This window comes from Balaenoptera musculus, chromosome 2, assembly GCF_009873245.2.
Source record: "Balaenoptera musculus isolate JJ_BM4_2016_0621 chromosome 2, mBalMus1.pri.v3, whole genome shotgun sequence".
NCBI classification, from domain to species: Eukaryota; Metazoa; Chordata; class Mammalia; order Artiodactyla; family Balaenopteridae; genus Balaenoptera; species Balaenoptera musculus.
The window spans coordinates 61,486,818-61,501,127 of record NC_045786.1 but is presented as its reverse complement, the minus strand read 5'-3'; the positions used below and the strand labels follow the sequence as shown (position 1 = coordinate 61,501,127).

The window sequence follows — 14,310 nt, the reverse complement described above, 5'->3', positions numbered from 1 at the left end:
TCATAGATTGGAGGGCAGTTTGGAGCGCACTGGCTCAGACCTGGCCCCAGGTTCCCTCTGGGGAGCAGCAGTCAGAGGGGGCCCCCCAGAAGAGGTGGCTCTTGCCCCAAATAAAGAAAGAGGGGGTGGCAAAGAACCTGAGGATGTCTTCCGAGGCAGAGTGACGTGCTGGCCAGGGACGGCACCATAGGGCCTCCCGGGGAGACCGAGGCCCCCGCTGCCCCCGCTGCCGGCCCCGCCTCTGGGAAAGAGCGGGAAGGCAGCCACGGACTCCCCAGAGGAGTGCGGGGAGGCTCTGCGGAGAGTCTGTGCCCCGTCCTGGGGTAGGGCCGGCTGGGAGGCTGAGATGAGCTTGAGGTCCTGGGTGAGGCGGCCCGGGGTGAGGGGCGGGGTGCCCCGGCGCTGGGGGACTTGGGGTGGCGGGGGGCTGGATGCCGGAGGCAGGAGCAAGGAACCGTGGGAGCCGGAGGCCCGGGGAGGGGCACTTGGGAAAGTTCTTGGAGGGCCTGGGCTGTGGCCAGGGGGGCTGAGACCTCCTCGGGGGGTAAAGGCTACAGGAGAGGCCCCCCCTGAGGCCCCTGCCGCAAAGGACAGCCGCTCAGGCTGCCGCGGGGGTGTCTCTGGCGTACTTGGTGGGCCGGCGGCCAGACCCGGGGACAGCTCCCCGGGAGGCTGGCCCAGCTGCCCGGGGCTGGACGACGGGGACCTGGCCGAGGCTGGGGGCGGCAGGAAGTGCTCCGCCAGTCCCAGGCCGCCCCGGGCCCCGGGCAGCGGGGGCGCCAGCTGGTTGGCCTGCGGGGAGCGGGCACCCGGCTGCAGTGGGGTGAGCAGGGGAGAGTCCGAGGAGGACAGGGAGCCTCCCAGCGCCTTGTGGAAGTGGCCAAACCCGGCTGTGGCGGCGGCGGCCGCGGCCGCGGCGGATGGCGTGGGTGCCGAGGAGGAGCTGCCGACCCCAGGCGGCGGGGAAGAGCTGGACGAGGGCAGGAGCGGGCTCAGTCCGGCGGGTGCAGAGAATCCAGCCAGCTGTTGGATGTGGAAGGAGGAGGAAGACGGCGTGTCCACCTGCGACGGGCTGCTGGCGGGCGAGGCGGAGCCCAGCGCCGACGGGATCAGGGACTGCAGCCGCTTCAGGTGCCGGGGCGTCTGCCCGGCCCCGAGGCCGCCCAGCCCGGGCCCCGGGGGAGGCCGGAAGATGGCGGCGGGCAGGCGCGGGTGGTGGGTGAGCGCGATGGCCACGGAGGTGGTGGCGGCGGCGGCCTGCAGCGGCGCCTGGATCAGCGGGGTCCAGATGACGGGCGTGGGGGTCGGCGTGGCAGAGGCGGCGGCCTGGACGCGGTGGGCGCAGTGCGCCATCTCCCGGTCGTGCTGCACGATCTGCTGGATGATCTCGTTCTCCTGGTAGTTGAAGACGCCTGAGTTGAGGTCGTGCTGGACTTTGTGGAGGAGGATGGAGTTCTTCTTGCCTGGGCCACAGAACAAGAGCAGGAGCTCAGGGTAGGGTCGGAGGAGAGGGGAGCCCGCCCGGCCTGTGCGGCGGGGGAAATCCGCCCTCCCTCCCTCCTCCCGCCGGGCTGCCTCACCGATGCGGTCCAGGCGGTCCAGCGCCACCGTCTCGAAGGCCCGCCGCATCATGGGGTACTCCTCCAGGACCTCGTTGAAGTTGTCCACGCTCAGCGAGTAGAGGCGGCAGTAGGTGTCAGCCCTCACGCTGGCTGTGCGCCGGCCCCGCGTCAGCAGGCAGATCTCTGCCAGGACGGCAGGAGTCATGGGGGGGGGGAGGGTGTGTGGTGGGGGGGTCCCCGGCAGACTCCAAAGGATCCCCCACCCCACCCTGACCTGGGGCCGCGCTGTCTGGGACAGAAGCTGGACAGGCTCACAAGGCCCCACCCCTAGGCCGTGACCGCATCGGGGATGCCAGCCCCCAACCAAATGGGTGACAGACTGTCTTTCCCGTCTCTGGGACCACCCCTGTCCTGGGCTCACGGACACCCACCTCCAGGCAGTGGCGTGAGGGTCTGCGATGTCATCCTCGGTGTCTCTCCAGCCCATTGCCCTGTCCCCCCAGGGCCCCTTGGCTGCCTCACCTCCAAAATAGGAGCCATCTGCCAGCTTGGTCTCCTTGTTGCCCTTGGTGAGCACGCTGACCACCCCGTGCTGGATGAAGTACATCTTCTTGCCGATGGTGCCTTCGCGGATGATGTAGTCCCCCGGCTGGAAGACCTCGAAGCGCAGCTTGGTCAGCATGGAGGTCACAAAGTTGGGGTCCGCGTTGGCAAACAGCGGCATGGAGGCCACCAGCTTTCGGCAGTTAAAGTTGATGATCTCCTGCTCCCCAGACAGGGTGGATTGAGAAAGGGAGGTGGAGGTGAGGGGAGCCGCCCAGCAGGAAGGCCTGGACCCCCTCCCGGGCCGGCAGCCACAAAGCTCACCTCCCGCAGCGGCTCGCTCAGCTCGCCCAGGATGCTCTCCTCGTCGAACATCTTGCCCTGGTAGCGGTGCTCGTAGTAGTCGTGGATGCGCTGCCGGGTGTCGGGCGGGAGCTTGTGGAAGGACATGTACTGCTCCACCTGCTTGTACTGAGTCCCAGGAGAGAGGGAGAGGGCGTTACCTCCTAGCCAGCCGGCCCCACTGCCCCAGCTCGCACCACCCTGTCTCGGCTGCTGGTGACCAGAGCTGGCACAGACCCTGTGGGCCTTTATGGCCGACCTGTGAGATTGAGGTCCTCGGTGTGGGTGTGGCCCTGACTCCCAGCCGCTTGGAGTGGAGGAGGGGCGCCATCAGAGCGTCCAGTCCTCACCACGTTCAATACTGTGAAGACAGCCGGGGGACAATAGGGACTGTCCACCTCCCAGTTACAGGAGGCCCACTGACCAGGAGGTCGATCGAGTTTCCTCTAAATGTCGGTCTCTTCTGTGTTACACTGTGGACCAGAGAGGCCTCGCCCACAGACTCTAGAAGGAGCTGTTTCCCAGCAGTTGTAACAAACTGGCAGAGGCAGCAGAATGGGCTGCAGTGGGTTAGAGGGATTGGAGGCTGAAGCCAGGATGCCTGACCCATCAGGTGGGGCATGTATCCAAACATGGCCTCGGCTGAGGCTGTCTTTTGTTGAAGAGCAACTCCAGCCCAGGAGAGGGGCTGAGTAGAGCAGGGGCCTTAAAAAGAGGTTTGGGGACAAGAGATTTGTGAATCTAAGTGCCCAGGGCTTAACCAAATAAGAAACGCTCCTGTTCACCCCGGGGGTGATGGTGGGTGCTGCTCCAGCCATCCCTGGATTGTGGGTGGAGAGCGGGGATCTTCAGGAGCATGGCTGGCACAGGAGGCACAATCAGGCAAGAACAGATTTTCCCCACACTGAGATGTAAGGGAAGTCCCTGTACCCCAGGAACAATCAGAAACAGGGGAGTCTATTTTCACGTACTAGCGCTCCAAAGAGGTGGGGACACGGCTGCAGAGAGATGACAAAAAGGAACTGAGAGCTGGGAGCTGAAGTTCTCTAACGTTCTTCCAGCTGCTGTGACCCAGGCAGGGGCTGGCCAGGATAAAGGGGAGGGAGATGACAACGGGGGCAGCCATTAACAAGCATCAAAGATGGCTCCTGGTTTCTGGCCTGGGCGTCTGCGCCACTGTATCCACTAACAAGACAGACAAGAGTGGAGGTTTGCAGTGGAGAAGGCAGGAGACTGTTCTCATTTTGGACATGGTGAGGCTGAGGTCCAGGGAGGCATCAGGTAGTGTGGGGCTGAGGAAAGAGGTGGGGGCTGATTATACTATTTGGGTCCCACTGCACTGAGATGGACACAGAGCGTGGGGTGAGGGTGAGGTGGGAAAAGAGCAGCCCCTAGGAAGATGGGGGAGAGAGAAGCAGAGAGCTGGGCCCACGCCAGCAGGGGCCCAATGTGGGATGACTGAGAAGACGAGCCAGCCAAGGAGAGCAGGGAAGGGAATGGAGAGTGCGTGGTCATGGAAACAAGTGCGAAGCCAAGCAGGGAGTCAAAACTGTCAGAGGCCAAGCAAGACAAGGACCCCAAAGGACCCACTGGCTTCAGCAACACGGAGGGTAGAGGTAACCTCAGACTCAGTGGGCTGAGAGAAGCAAGTGGATTCAGCAGCCATAAACAATGCGAGTTTTTTGGTTGGTCGGTTGGTTTTAGGAATTTGTCCATGAAAAAGAGGCAGACAGCAGAAAAGATAGCAGGCAAAGCCCGATGATGGTGGAGGGACAGACGTTTTTAAGAAGGGAGAGACGGAGCAAGTTTCAATGCTGATGGGAAGGCCCTCAGAGAGGAGGAGGCTGGAGGGGATAGTGGGCACGGGGTGGGGAGGTCAGGAGCGAAAGGGGCCCTCAGTCAGGAGAGACAAGCCCCCAGTTTCAGCAGGAGGAAAGCGGGGTACAAATAAAAAGACACTTAGAGGTTTAAGGCTGGGGAGCTGAAGTAGTTCTCACCTAGGAGGGGTCCCCACCCTCTGTCATCCACACGGGAGCCCCCATCACAGGGGGCTGGACCCTCGGGGGCCCCGTGGCTGGCAGCCTGTGCTCCCTGTGGGAAGGAGTGACGGGCAGGTTCTCCTGAGAGAGCCCAGGGTGGACCCCAGTGTTCCAGCCTACCTTCTCCTGGTACTGGCGCCGGGAGGAGTCCAGAGACTGGATGAGGGCGGTGGCGTGGCCGATGAACATGGCGTAGCAGGTGGCACCCACGATCATGCTAAGCATGGTGAGCCAGACGTCCGACATGCCCACCGGGGCCTGCCGGCCATACCCGATGCACAGCATGTGGCTCATGGCCTTGAAGAGGGCGTAGGAGTACTGCTTTCCCCACGAGTTGTTCTGTGGACAGACGCAAAGGTGGACAGATTGGGGGAGGGGTGGGATGGACCCGGGCCAAGGAGAGGGCGGGCCCTTCTCACGAGGAGCTAGAAAAGTCCCTGCTACCTCCCACCCCTCAGCCTAACTTTCCCAGTGGCTGAGGCCTGGGCTTACAACCTTGCTGTTGGCTGAAAGCCTTGGGTGAGGGGCAGGGAGGCCCACACTGGCTGCCCATGGTGACCAAGTGAATCCCTCACTTAGACCTTTCTCTGGCAGTGGAGGGGCAGGGCTCAGACCAGAAGCCCCAGCGAAGGGATGGGCGCCAGCCTAACACCCCACCACCTCCACACCCCGGGACCTCTCAGCCCGGGGGCAGCCAGGGCTCCAGGCTGGGCCACCCTGCTGTCCTGAGCTCGCCAAAGCAGCTCCATTCTCCGCACCAAAGTACTGCCAAGTGAAGCCCATTTCCCCACTGACCTCAATTATAAAACCAGATATGCTTCCCCTGGGGGGACAAGCTCGGGCAGACTGAGCCGAAAACGCTGTCCTCGTTTTGGGTGAGCAAAGTTAAAGAGCTGCCGAGCTAAGTCGCCTCCTGTGTGAACCTGGCCTGCATCCATCCAGGGCTGCGGCCACTAGTTACCCTCCCCAACCCCAAAGGTGGATGGCCTGAAACACACACAGTGCTGGGGGCGGCAGAGGGAGAAAGGGAGCGAGGCTCCTGGCTATTTTTGTCTCCAAAGCCAGTCGGTATCTCAAGGAAGGCTCAGTGTGAGAACGCTACGCTCAGAAGGGCCACCTCCTGAACTTAATGCATGTGTGGGCCTGTCACCCTCCCACAGAGGAAACGGCCCCAAATGAAGGGGCCACCGGATAAACCCACCTCCCCAGTGCTCTCTGCTCACGAGGCAGATGCGTTAGCATGAATGTGGAAAGCCACCCATGCGCATGACACCCAGAACCCCTGCCCAGAGCCCTAAGCACTTCCGCAATCACCAGGTTGTTCCCAGCACCTCGAGGAAGGCACAGGTGCTGCGTGCCAAGTTCAAGGTCACTCAGACCATCCTGGACACAGCTGAGCTAGTCTAGGGGCTCTTATTCCAGAGGGTGGGAGGTCTGTGGGATTGATCTCCAGAGATAGAGGGGGCCTGGGCTCCCCATCCCCCAGGCAGCCCCCAGCTGCCTCCAGCCAGGGCTCTGGCTTTACTGCTGAGCCTCTGGGGACCGGGAAATTCAATCCATGTGGCCGATTCATTTACACTTAGCTCATCAAAAGGCTGTTTTGCAAAGGCCTGTTTGATGCTGAAAGATGCCTCAGGGTCTCTTTCACCTCTTTCAAAGCCAGTTTTCCTCCCCTGGGGCCCTGAGGGTTTGCCTAGAGACCGAACCAAACTGACTGGGAGTGAGAGGAGGACGCAGGGGTTCGAAGAGCCAGAGAAAGGCCCATAGGCCCAGGGGACCCGCCACCCTGCCTGGAGCGTGCCCTGTCCACAGGAGGCTGGGGAACCCTGCCCCACGGCTCCTCTCACCCACCCACAGGGTGGAGGGGCAGGGAGGGGATGAGGCTCCATTGAACCTGCCTTCCCTGCTCAGGACCCCACCTAGGACCGGGCTGCGTGTCTGTGGGGTGGGGCAGGAGGAGGGGGCAGAGGCACAGCCCAGCTCTGCTACTGGAGCAGGAAGCGGCAGCCACGTGTGATCTGGGAGTCCACGTGGGCTGCCCACAGTGCCCCTCACTGGTTTCTCCTTCCTAGGACTCGGCTGGCTTTTAATGGTTGGTCAGCCTCGGGGAGCAGAGGTAGGAGGGCAGGAGCCACCAGCCCGGTATCCCCACACCTGATACAATCTGAGGAAGCCCTGGTCTTAATCTCCCTGGGTGCAATCAGGGCCAAACAGCGAGGCTCCCGACTGCAGTGGAGGCTGTAAGGTGGCAGAGGTAGCAGCACAGAGCCAAGGGCTCCCGGACTCAGTAGAGGGCCCTACGTGACCTGCTCTGCCCATCTGCGCCTCGTCGGTCCCCTCCCCCCGCACCTGGAGGGAGGGCCGAGGGCTGGGCACTCACCACCATGTTGTTGATGGATACCCAGCAGTCGTCGGGGAAGTCCTGCAGCATGGGCACCAGGAATTGCAGGCAGCCGTCCCAGTGGCAGAGCAGGAGCATCATGCCAATGAGGTTCACGATGCGCACCACGGCGCTGGCCAGGTCGTAGGTCATGTGGAAGATCTGTGGGCAGAGGGAAGAGACTGGCCCAATTAGCTGGGGGCCGGCCCGCTCCCGGGCGGACGCCGCAGCTGCTGGCAGGCCCTGATGCTCTGCACACACTGGGCAGCGCGCCCAGCTCGGTGCAGGTCCCGGCCGTGGCGAGGGCGGGAAGGCGTCAGGCTGGCCCTGGGAGAAGCAGCCTGCAGGCTGTGGGGCTCCAGAGGGACTCCACCTGGGATCCGTGCAGATACGGGGGTGGGCTCCCGTGGGGAGTCCGGCCACCCAGGCCGGACACGTGAAGGGAGGGCACGTAGAGCCCCATACAGCCTGGAAACGGGCAGCTCACCTGGGCTGTGAGGACGACACGAAGAAGAGCCAGCCCACCAGAGGCTCCTCGGGGTACTAGGGTCTGTGGTCACACCAGGGACATGGTGTTTCCCTAAATCTGTCACTAGACTCTCAGGACCCCCCAGGGGCAGCGGGCTCTGCCAAAGGCAGCCATGGAACTGCAGGGGGAGCAGTACAGACACCTAGGCTCCAAGTTCACACAGACCTTGATCCCAGGCCCAACTCCTACCCAATTCCTAGTTGTGCGACCTTGAGAAAGTTCCTGAACCTCTCTGATCATGTCTCCTCATCTGGGAAATGGTGATAAAATTTCTTACCTTGAGTGGGTTGTCAAAAGGATTAAATTATACATATAAAGCGCTTAGTACTGGGTATGGAAGTATTCAATAAGTTGCAAACCATTATTAATTGATAAGTTATTAGTAATTAATCCTTATGATTAGTTAACATGTATGAGTAGTAATGCTCTCCTGTACAGTTTAATAAGGTACAGCAGCCATGGCCACCCGTGTATCTCCACTCCTGTGGCTCCAAGCGAGATGCTGAGGTGTGGCTGGGCAGGGCCAAGGGTGCGTACACCCCAGCATCCGTGCCCCACCTCCCTCCTCCCCAAGCTGCCTCTTGGTCCGGTTTCAGCAGGGGTCACCATGGTGACAGGATGGGGAGGGGACAGAAATGGAAAGAAGTCTAGAGGGAGGTCTCTGGAAGTTCTGGCCTTGCCTCTGGCCTGGGAGACTCTGGAGGTGCCCCCACCCATAGTTCTGCCCTCCATATTATTCCCAGGTAGAGATCCTTCCTGGAGAGGGGCTTTGGGCCAAACATGAAGACTTGTCAAATGCCACAGAGACCTAGTTTAAGCCCATTTCAGATGGGGGAATCTGAGACCCAAAGAAACAGACCCTAGATATTTCAACCCCTGTCTAGTGGTCTTTTAGCAACAGCCCCATAGCTGGTGGCAGGATATTCTGATACTTGAGACCTCAGTTTCCCCTTCTGAAATATAGGCTTAGCCTGGCTCTTGGTCTGGAGAAACCAAAGATGAATACTACTTGTCTATCACCCCCTGGGTTGCGCCCACCTGTGGCCCCCTTAGTAGCATGACTCTGGATGTACCAGCTGAAAGGATGAAACAGACCTTGGAAAGTTTCCTGGAGGATGGCAGCTCTAGCTTGTCCCATCACCCCTGTGTCCCCGGCAACAGAGAGACAGTAACACCGAACCTGAGGGGGCGGGCACATGGTCCCACAGTCATCATCTCATTCAAACTCACAACAACCCTTTGCTGAAAATGTTGTTAACCCTTTTACACCCAGGCTCAGAGAAGTAAACGGACTTGCCCTTGGTCATGGTGGCAGCAGAAGGGGCAGATTTGAACCCAGGGCTGCCTGCAATTTATTAGATTGGCCCAGGGCGGGAAGGGTGGTTTTCAGTAGCTCCGTTTTGTAAATAAAACAACTCAAACCCAAAGTGGACAGGTGATGTGGCCAGATCCACACAGCAAGCTGGACCCAGGGCCAGGCGGGACTCTCCGGCATCTCACCTCTGTAAGCCTGGTGCACAGCGTAATACTGTAGACAGAGCTGTGCACCTGGCAGCCCAGCCCCACTGGGGCCCAGAAACCAGCCCCAGGGCTGTCAGCATGCCATTGCCCAGCTTAGCGGACACACCTCTGTATAAGGAGGGGTGGGCACTAGAGACCAGGCAGGGCAGGCAGCTCCTGAGTACCAGCGCCCCAGCTGTGGCTCCAAGGGAAGATCCCACTTCTGCCTCTAAAGCAGCTGCTTAGGTGAACACAGTAGCTCTATGACCTCGGGCCCACTAACCTTGCAAAGTCTTGGTTGACCAGAATGCCACCAGCTCCCCAAGTGACACGGGACCGCCTAGTCTCAGAGGTGGCTAACACCTGTCCTCACCTCCTTCCACACCTCAGCGTCCCCTCAACTAAAACAAAGCTAGACATCTGCCCCCACTTCTCAGGGTTGTTCAAGAAATTAAACTGGCTAAGAAAGTGCTCTGGGCCCTGAACACATACACGGGGGGTGGAGGGGGGAATCATTATTATTAAGTTCCTTCATTTCCCAACTCCTATGAACTGAAATCTCCCCAAAATCCTATGTTGAAGCCCTAACTCTCAATGTGATGGTATTAGGAGGTGGAGCCTTTGGAAGATGATTAGGTCATGAGGGTGGGGCCCCCATGGATGGAATTAGTGCCCTTATAAGAAGAGACACAGGAGAGTTGATATGTGGCCACGTGAGGACACAGAAAGAGGACGGCCATCTACAAACCAGGAAGCAGACCCTCACCAGAACCTGACCATGACAGCGTCCTGATCTCATCCCTCCAGCCTCCAGAACTGTGAGAAATAAATATTTGTCATCTAAGCCCCCCAGCCTGTGGTATCTTGTTCTAACAGCCAAAACCAGATACCACACTGAAGGAAGACTTGGACCACTTTTAGAAAGCATCCCAGACTCCACAGCCTGCAATAACTGCTCCTTTCTATGTATTACTCTGGGTCTTAAAGACCAGATCAAGGTTGGCACATTTGAATGCAATGTGTTCTTTCCTTTTTCTATCATCCTTGTTTTTCTTTTCTTTGTAACTAATTTTCTTCCAAGATCAGGTCCCTGTATAATTTTGCCTTTATACTGATCTCAGCAACGAGTATGCAGAGCACATGGTAGGGTCTCAGGAACTGAGAAGTGCTTAAGTGACGAAGGTGAAGGTGATGAAGACAGTGGTGGGGATGATGGTGATCAGGGCTGCCACGAGTATACACAGTGGCATTCGAAAAAGGCCCCAGTCTGGGCAGGCACAGCCCACAGGGAACCTGCTTTCGCAGGAAGAAAAAAAGGTGCTTTTTCCTGCAGGTGGCACAGACTCATGTATCCTCAGAGAGCGTGGTGGTGGTGGTGGCGTGCCTAATATTGGTTGACTGATGCAGATGCTGGGAGTGTCCTGTAGGGGTGGGGTGGTGGTAGTTCTGGTGGTGGTGAGGGGTACTGTGGATGGCTCTCAGACACACAAAGCCAGGGGCACCAGCATGGCAAAGTCTGAGCTTTCTGCAAAGAGTTGGTGGGGGATATATCCATTCAGGCTAGGAGGGTACCCCAGACGGTGGACACTCACCCCACCGCCAACACTCTACAGCACCCAGGCGTGGTTGCTGAGAGCAAGGCTGGATGTTGCTGGGAGAGGTTGCTAAACACCCGTGTGTCCCCACTGTGGGCTGGGGCCATAGGCCACCCGCAAGTCAGCTGCACTGCGCAAATATTTGTCTTGCTCTTTATACCTCATTAAAACCCCCTTTTATGATGTTGGTTCTGACTTTCGGGGTTGACTGTCTTCATTTCAAGGGCCCCACAAGGCTTGCCAGGCAGGTGGCCTGGACAGCTCGCTCTCTGTGCCCAGCATGGCACTTGGGGGAAGCTCTTACTCCTATTCCCTTCTGTAGTTTCTGGACCACAGGGTAACGGCAGGGAGACATGTCTCTCACCGTCTCCCACCTTGGGCAAGTGCCTTCTCTGCTCTGAGCCTCAGTTTCCTCATCTGTATAATGGGTCAATAACTGCCAGCTCCCAGGGCTGTCTTGGGGATCAGGAGAGGACGTCCACAGCTGGCACACAGGAGGTACTCAGCACATGTTGGTCCCTTTCCTTCTGTCTCTTTCCCAGCCCTCAAAATAAAGAGCTGATTTCTCAGTCCTGGGGAGAGACCAGAAACTGGAGTTTCTACCAAGTCCTCTTCTTGGGGCCTTGTTGAGTTCCCTCCTGGGATTTGTTTTCTCCTCGGGGAAGAAGAACAAACTCCTCCCTTTGTCTCAGGAACAAGTGGCCACATTGAGAACAGCAATCTGGGTCCTGAGAGAGTGGCTGGTGCATGCGTATCCTGGGTACAAACTGGAGGGTCACGCTAGGTCCCTTCCTAGGGCCCGTAGAGAGGACCAGCTCCTGTCCCCCAGGACCATGCCTCTGTTTCGTCCCAAACTCCCAATTCTGAGAGAGGTGGAAAAATTGAGGCCCAAAGGGAGAGGAGACTCATTGGGGGCTGCACAGCCCCCCTGGCCTGACTTCCTGCCTCCAGCCCCTCCCATTACGCCAAGATGCTGCCGAGGGAAAGAAGAGGCTTCTGGGATGGGTCACTGGGGTGCTGGGCCCTGCAGGGGAATATCTGAAGGGGGGCAACCACGGTTTCTAACAATAGCCTCCATGCCTATAACAAGCTCGCACCTCAGAGGGAGGGAAGAGGCTTGGCTGGAAGAGGCTTGGGAGGGAAGATGCTGACCTAGATCGCCCAGGATGCAGGCAGAGGCTGGCGTCCTCTGAGACAGTCGTCTACGCCTGCCGAGACCTTCCACCTACGCTGACTCCCAAGAGCTGCTACTAATGTTCGGGAACTCTCGCCTGGTAGGCTGGGCTGGGCTGGGCTGGGCTCGGGGAGGCTGGGCTGGGCTGAGCTGGGCTCGGGGAGGCAGCTGAAGGCTGAGGGTCAGGAATCCAGCATCTCTGCAGCTTCACCAGGGGATCTTGGGCAAGCTTTTCCCTCCCCATGGGAGGCCGACTCCCCAGCCCTCACCCAGCACCACCACCGTGTCCTCAGAATGACCAGCTAACATGATCCTCGCCGAGGGAGGTTGGAGTGGGGACTGAGGCCCAGCCTCTGAGGACATCAGAGTACATCTGACAGTCGGGGAAACTGAAGCCTAAAGAAGGGAAGAGATTCACATGAACTGGAGTTGGAGGAGGAGATAGAGCAGGGTCTTCTCTACGAAACACCTCCCTCCCCAGGTCTCGTGCAGACCTGAGGCCTCCGAGGGTCTTCCTGCTGCTGCCTCCAGGCCAAGGTGAGGCTGCGGGAAGCCCCGAGGGTGGCGCAGGCTACTGAGGGTCTGGAGACAGGGTTCCTGGGGCCAGCTGGGAAACCCCAATCCAACCCCAGGGGTCTGGGGGGAGCCCCTAGCTGGGCAGTGTGCCCGGCAGACAGCAGCTCAAAGCAACTTCCTTCCCAGCTGCTAGGCAAGATAAGGGTGTATGTGTGGAGGGGGCGGGGAGTCATCCATCTGGCCTCCTGGGATCTCCCTTCCTGCCCACAAGACAGGGTAGCGATGTCCAGTTCAGGGTCCTGACCTGGGGCCTCTGTCCAGGGTCAGAGCCTGCCTGGCCATTTTTGGATAGCCCAGAGGGTGGCCAGGCCAGAGAGGCAGTGGGGACAGTAAAAGAAGAGCTTAGCTCCTGTCTCAGGGTCCACCCTTCCCACCCACCGGCAACTCTGCCAAATCTCCCCAAAATACCATGGTCCCCAGGGACCGGGTGTAAGTGGGGAGCAAGGCTGGCCCCCAGCGGGCTGGGGCCTGGAGACACGAACCGACGCTATAGAAGGGAAAGAGCGACTACTCTGCTTTTAACGGCAGTCTGTCTAGCTGTTGAGTCCAAGACACACAGAAGGTTGGGGGTTTCTCGGGGACTGAGGGAGCCAACGAGGTTCTGAATTTCCACTTGGGACAGAAACCAAGAGACAAGCCCCTCAGGGCGTTCCAGGAAATACGCCTCCATCTTCCCTCTGCAGCCACTCAGAGGGGCCCTGGCTACCACCACCCTCAGCCCCACAGGCACTGTCCCCTCTCAGCCCTGAGCTCAGACCCACATCCAACCTCTCTGCACCTACATGTCCCCCAGGTTCCTCAAACCCAGTCAACCCCACCCCTCGACCCTACACTGCCTGCCTCCCCAGTCTCAGCGGGGAGTCGTCCCCAACAGAGGGAGTGGTAACAGGACCAGGCAGCCTCCTTTCAGGCCACCTGAGAAAGTGGGAAAGGCAGGGAACTGGGAGTCAGGAGGCCTGGGTCAAGATCCTACCACTGGGGCAGCTGACCCTTCCACCCTCGGTTTCCTCACCTGACAAATACAGGTAATAAATCCTGCCCTGTTGACTTGTCAGCCAGGTTTGAGCAACCAATGAAATCATGGGTAGAAAGTATTTGAGAAAAGTAAACACCCTATAGAAGCACAGGGGGTTGCTAAGGCAACTGAATGGGGAGGGGCATTTATTAAACAGTTCTCTGCACCCAGTTTCACACTAAGGGTTTTACAAACATTATCTCTTTTAATCCTCACAACAATCCACTGAGGAATGTACGACTTCTACCCACTTTGCCGATAAGAGACTGAGGCTCAGGGGGTAAGGTGGCCCCAAGGTCAGTCAGCTGGCAGTGTGGAGCTGGATTTTAATTCAGGTCTCACGTGTCATCCTAGCCCTAAAGCCCACATGCATTCCACCACACCTGGTCCCTGCCGGGAGTCAAGAGTGCTAACTGGGGTCTGATCTGGCTCTGCCAGAGGTCTGCTGCATGACTTTGGACAAGTCATTGCTCCTCCTACCAGCAGAAATAATTCAAATTCCAAACCAAAGAGAATTTCTGCCATGAAGTGATTCTGCCAGGCTGGTGTAGGGACTTCTGCAGCACAGGTGTTCGTGACACCTCTGACCTCGATCTGCCAGTGCCCCGACTCTCAGCCATGGGTGCTGTTGCCCAGGGCCCAGGCTGCTGCTGGGAGTGGGGTGGGGGATTCGTGTCCTGAGTGTGGGAATTTCCATCCAATCGTGCAGAGACCAGGAGACTAGCAGTGAGCCATGGCAAGAAATGCACCTCTGCGGAAGCTTCCCTAGGCCACACAGCCCGCTCCAGACCCCAAGGCGGACAGTCTCACAGAACACATCTCCCCCCACCCTGGCACATCCAGGCTGGCCTGCCTGCGGCTGCCTCCAAAAGGTGGTACTTGGTGGTAGCGGAAAGCCTCACAAGGTCACCTGCTTTTTTCAAACTCCAGCCTGCAGTCCTCTCTTTCTCCCATAGATGGTTGCATTCAGCCCACAGATGAGTTAGGTTTGTTCAGAATGGTGTTGGCCACCTAGTTCTTTTACAATTTTTTATTCAGTTTCTATAGTCAGTGCT

General features: G+C 58.8%; 1 protein-coding gene across 1 annotated transcript in view; it reads right to left on the bottom strand.

Moving 5' to 3' along the window:
* Nucleotides 1–14,310, bottom strand: part of HCN4 (hyperpolarization activated cyclic nucleotide gated potassium channel 4) — a 40,293-nt gene continuing 25,983 nt past the window's right edge. The window contains exons 3-8 of the mRNA XM_036843528.1: nt 6,867–7,028; nt 4,607–4,825; nt 2,430–2,576; nt 2,085–2,325; nt 1,581–1,745; nt 1–1,463 (exon numbers count right to left, since the gene is read on the bottom strand). Of these exons, the coding sequence (XP_036699423.1) occupies nt 1–1,463; nt 1,581–1,745; nt 2,085–2,325; nt 2,430–2,576; nt 4,607–4,825; nt 6,867–7,028 (2,397 nt within the window). The remainder of the gene's footprint in view (nt 1,464–1,580; nt 1,746–2,084; nt 2,326–2,429; nt 2,577–4,606; nt 4,826–6,866; nt 7,029–14,310) is intronic.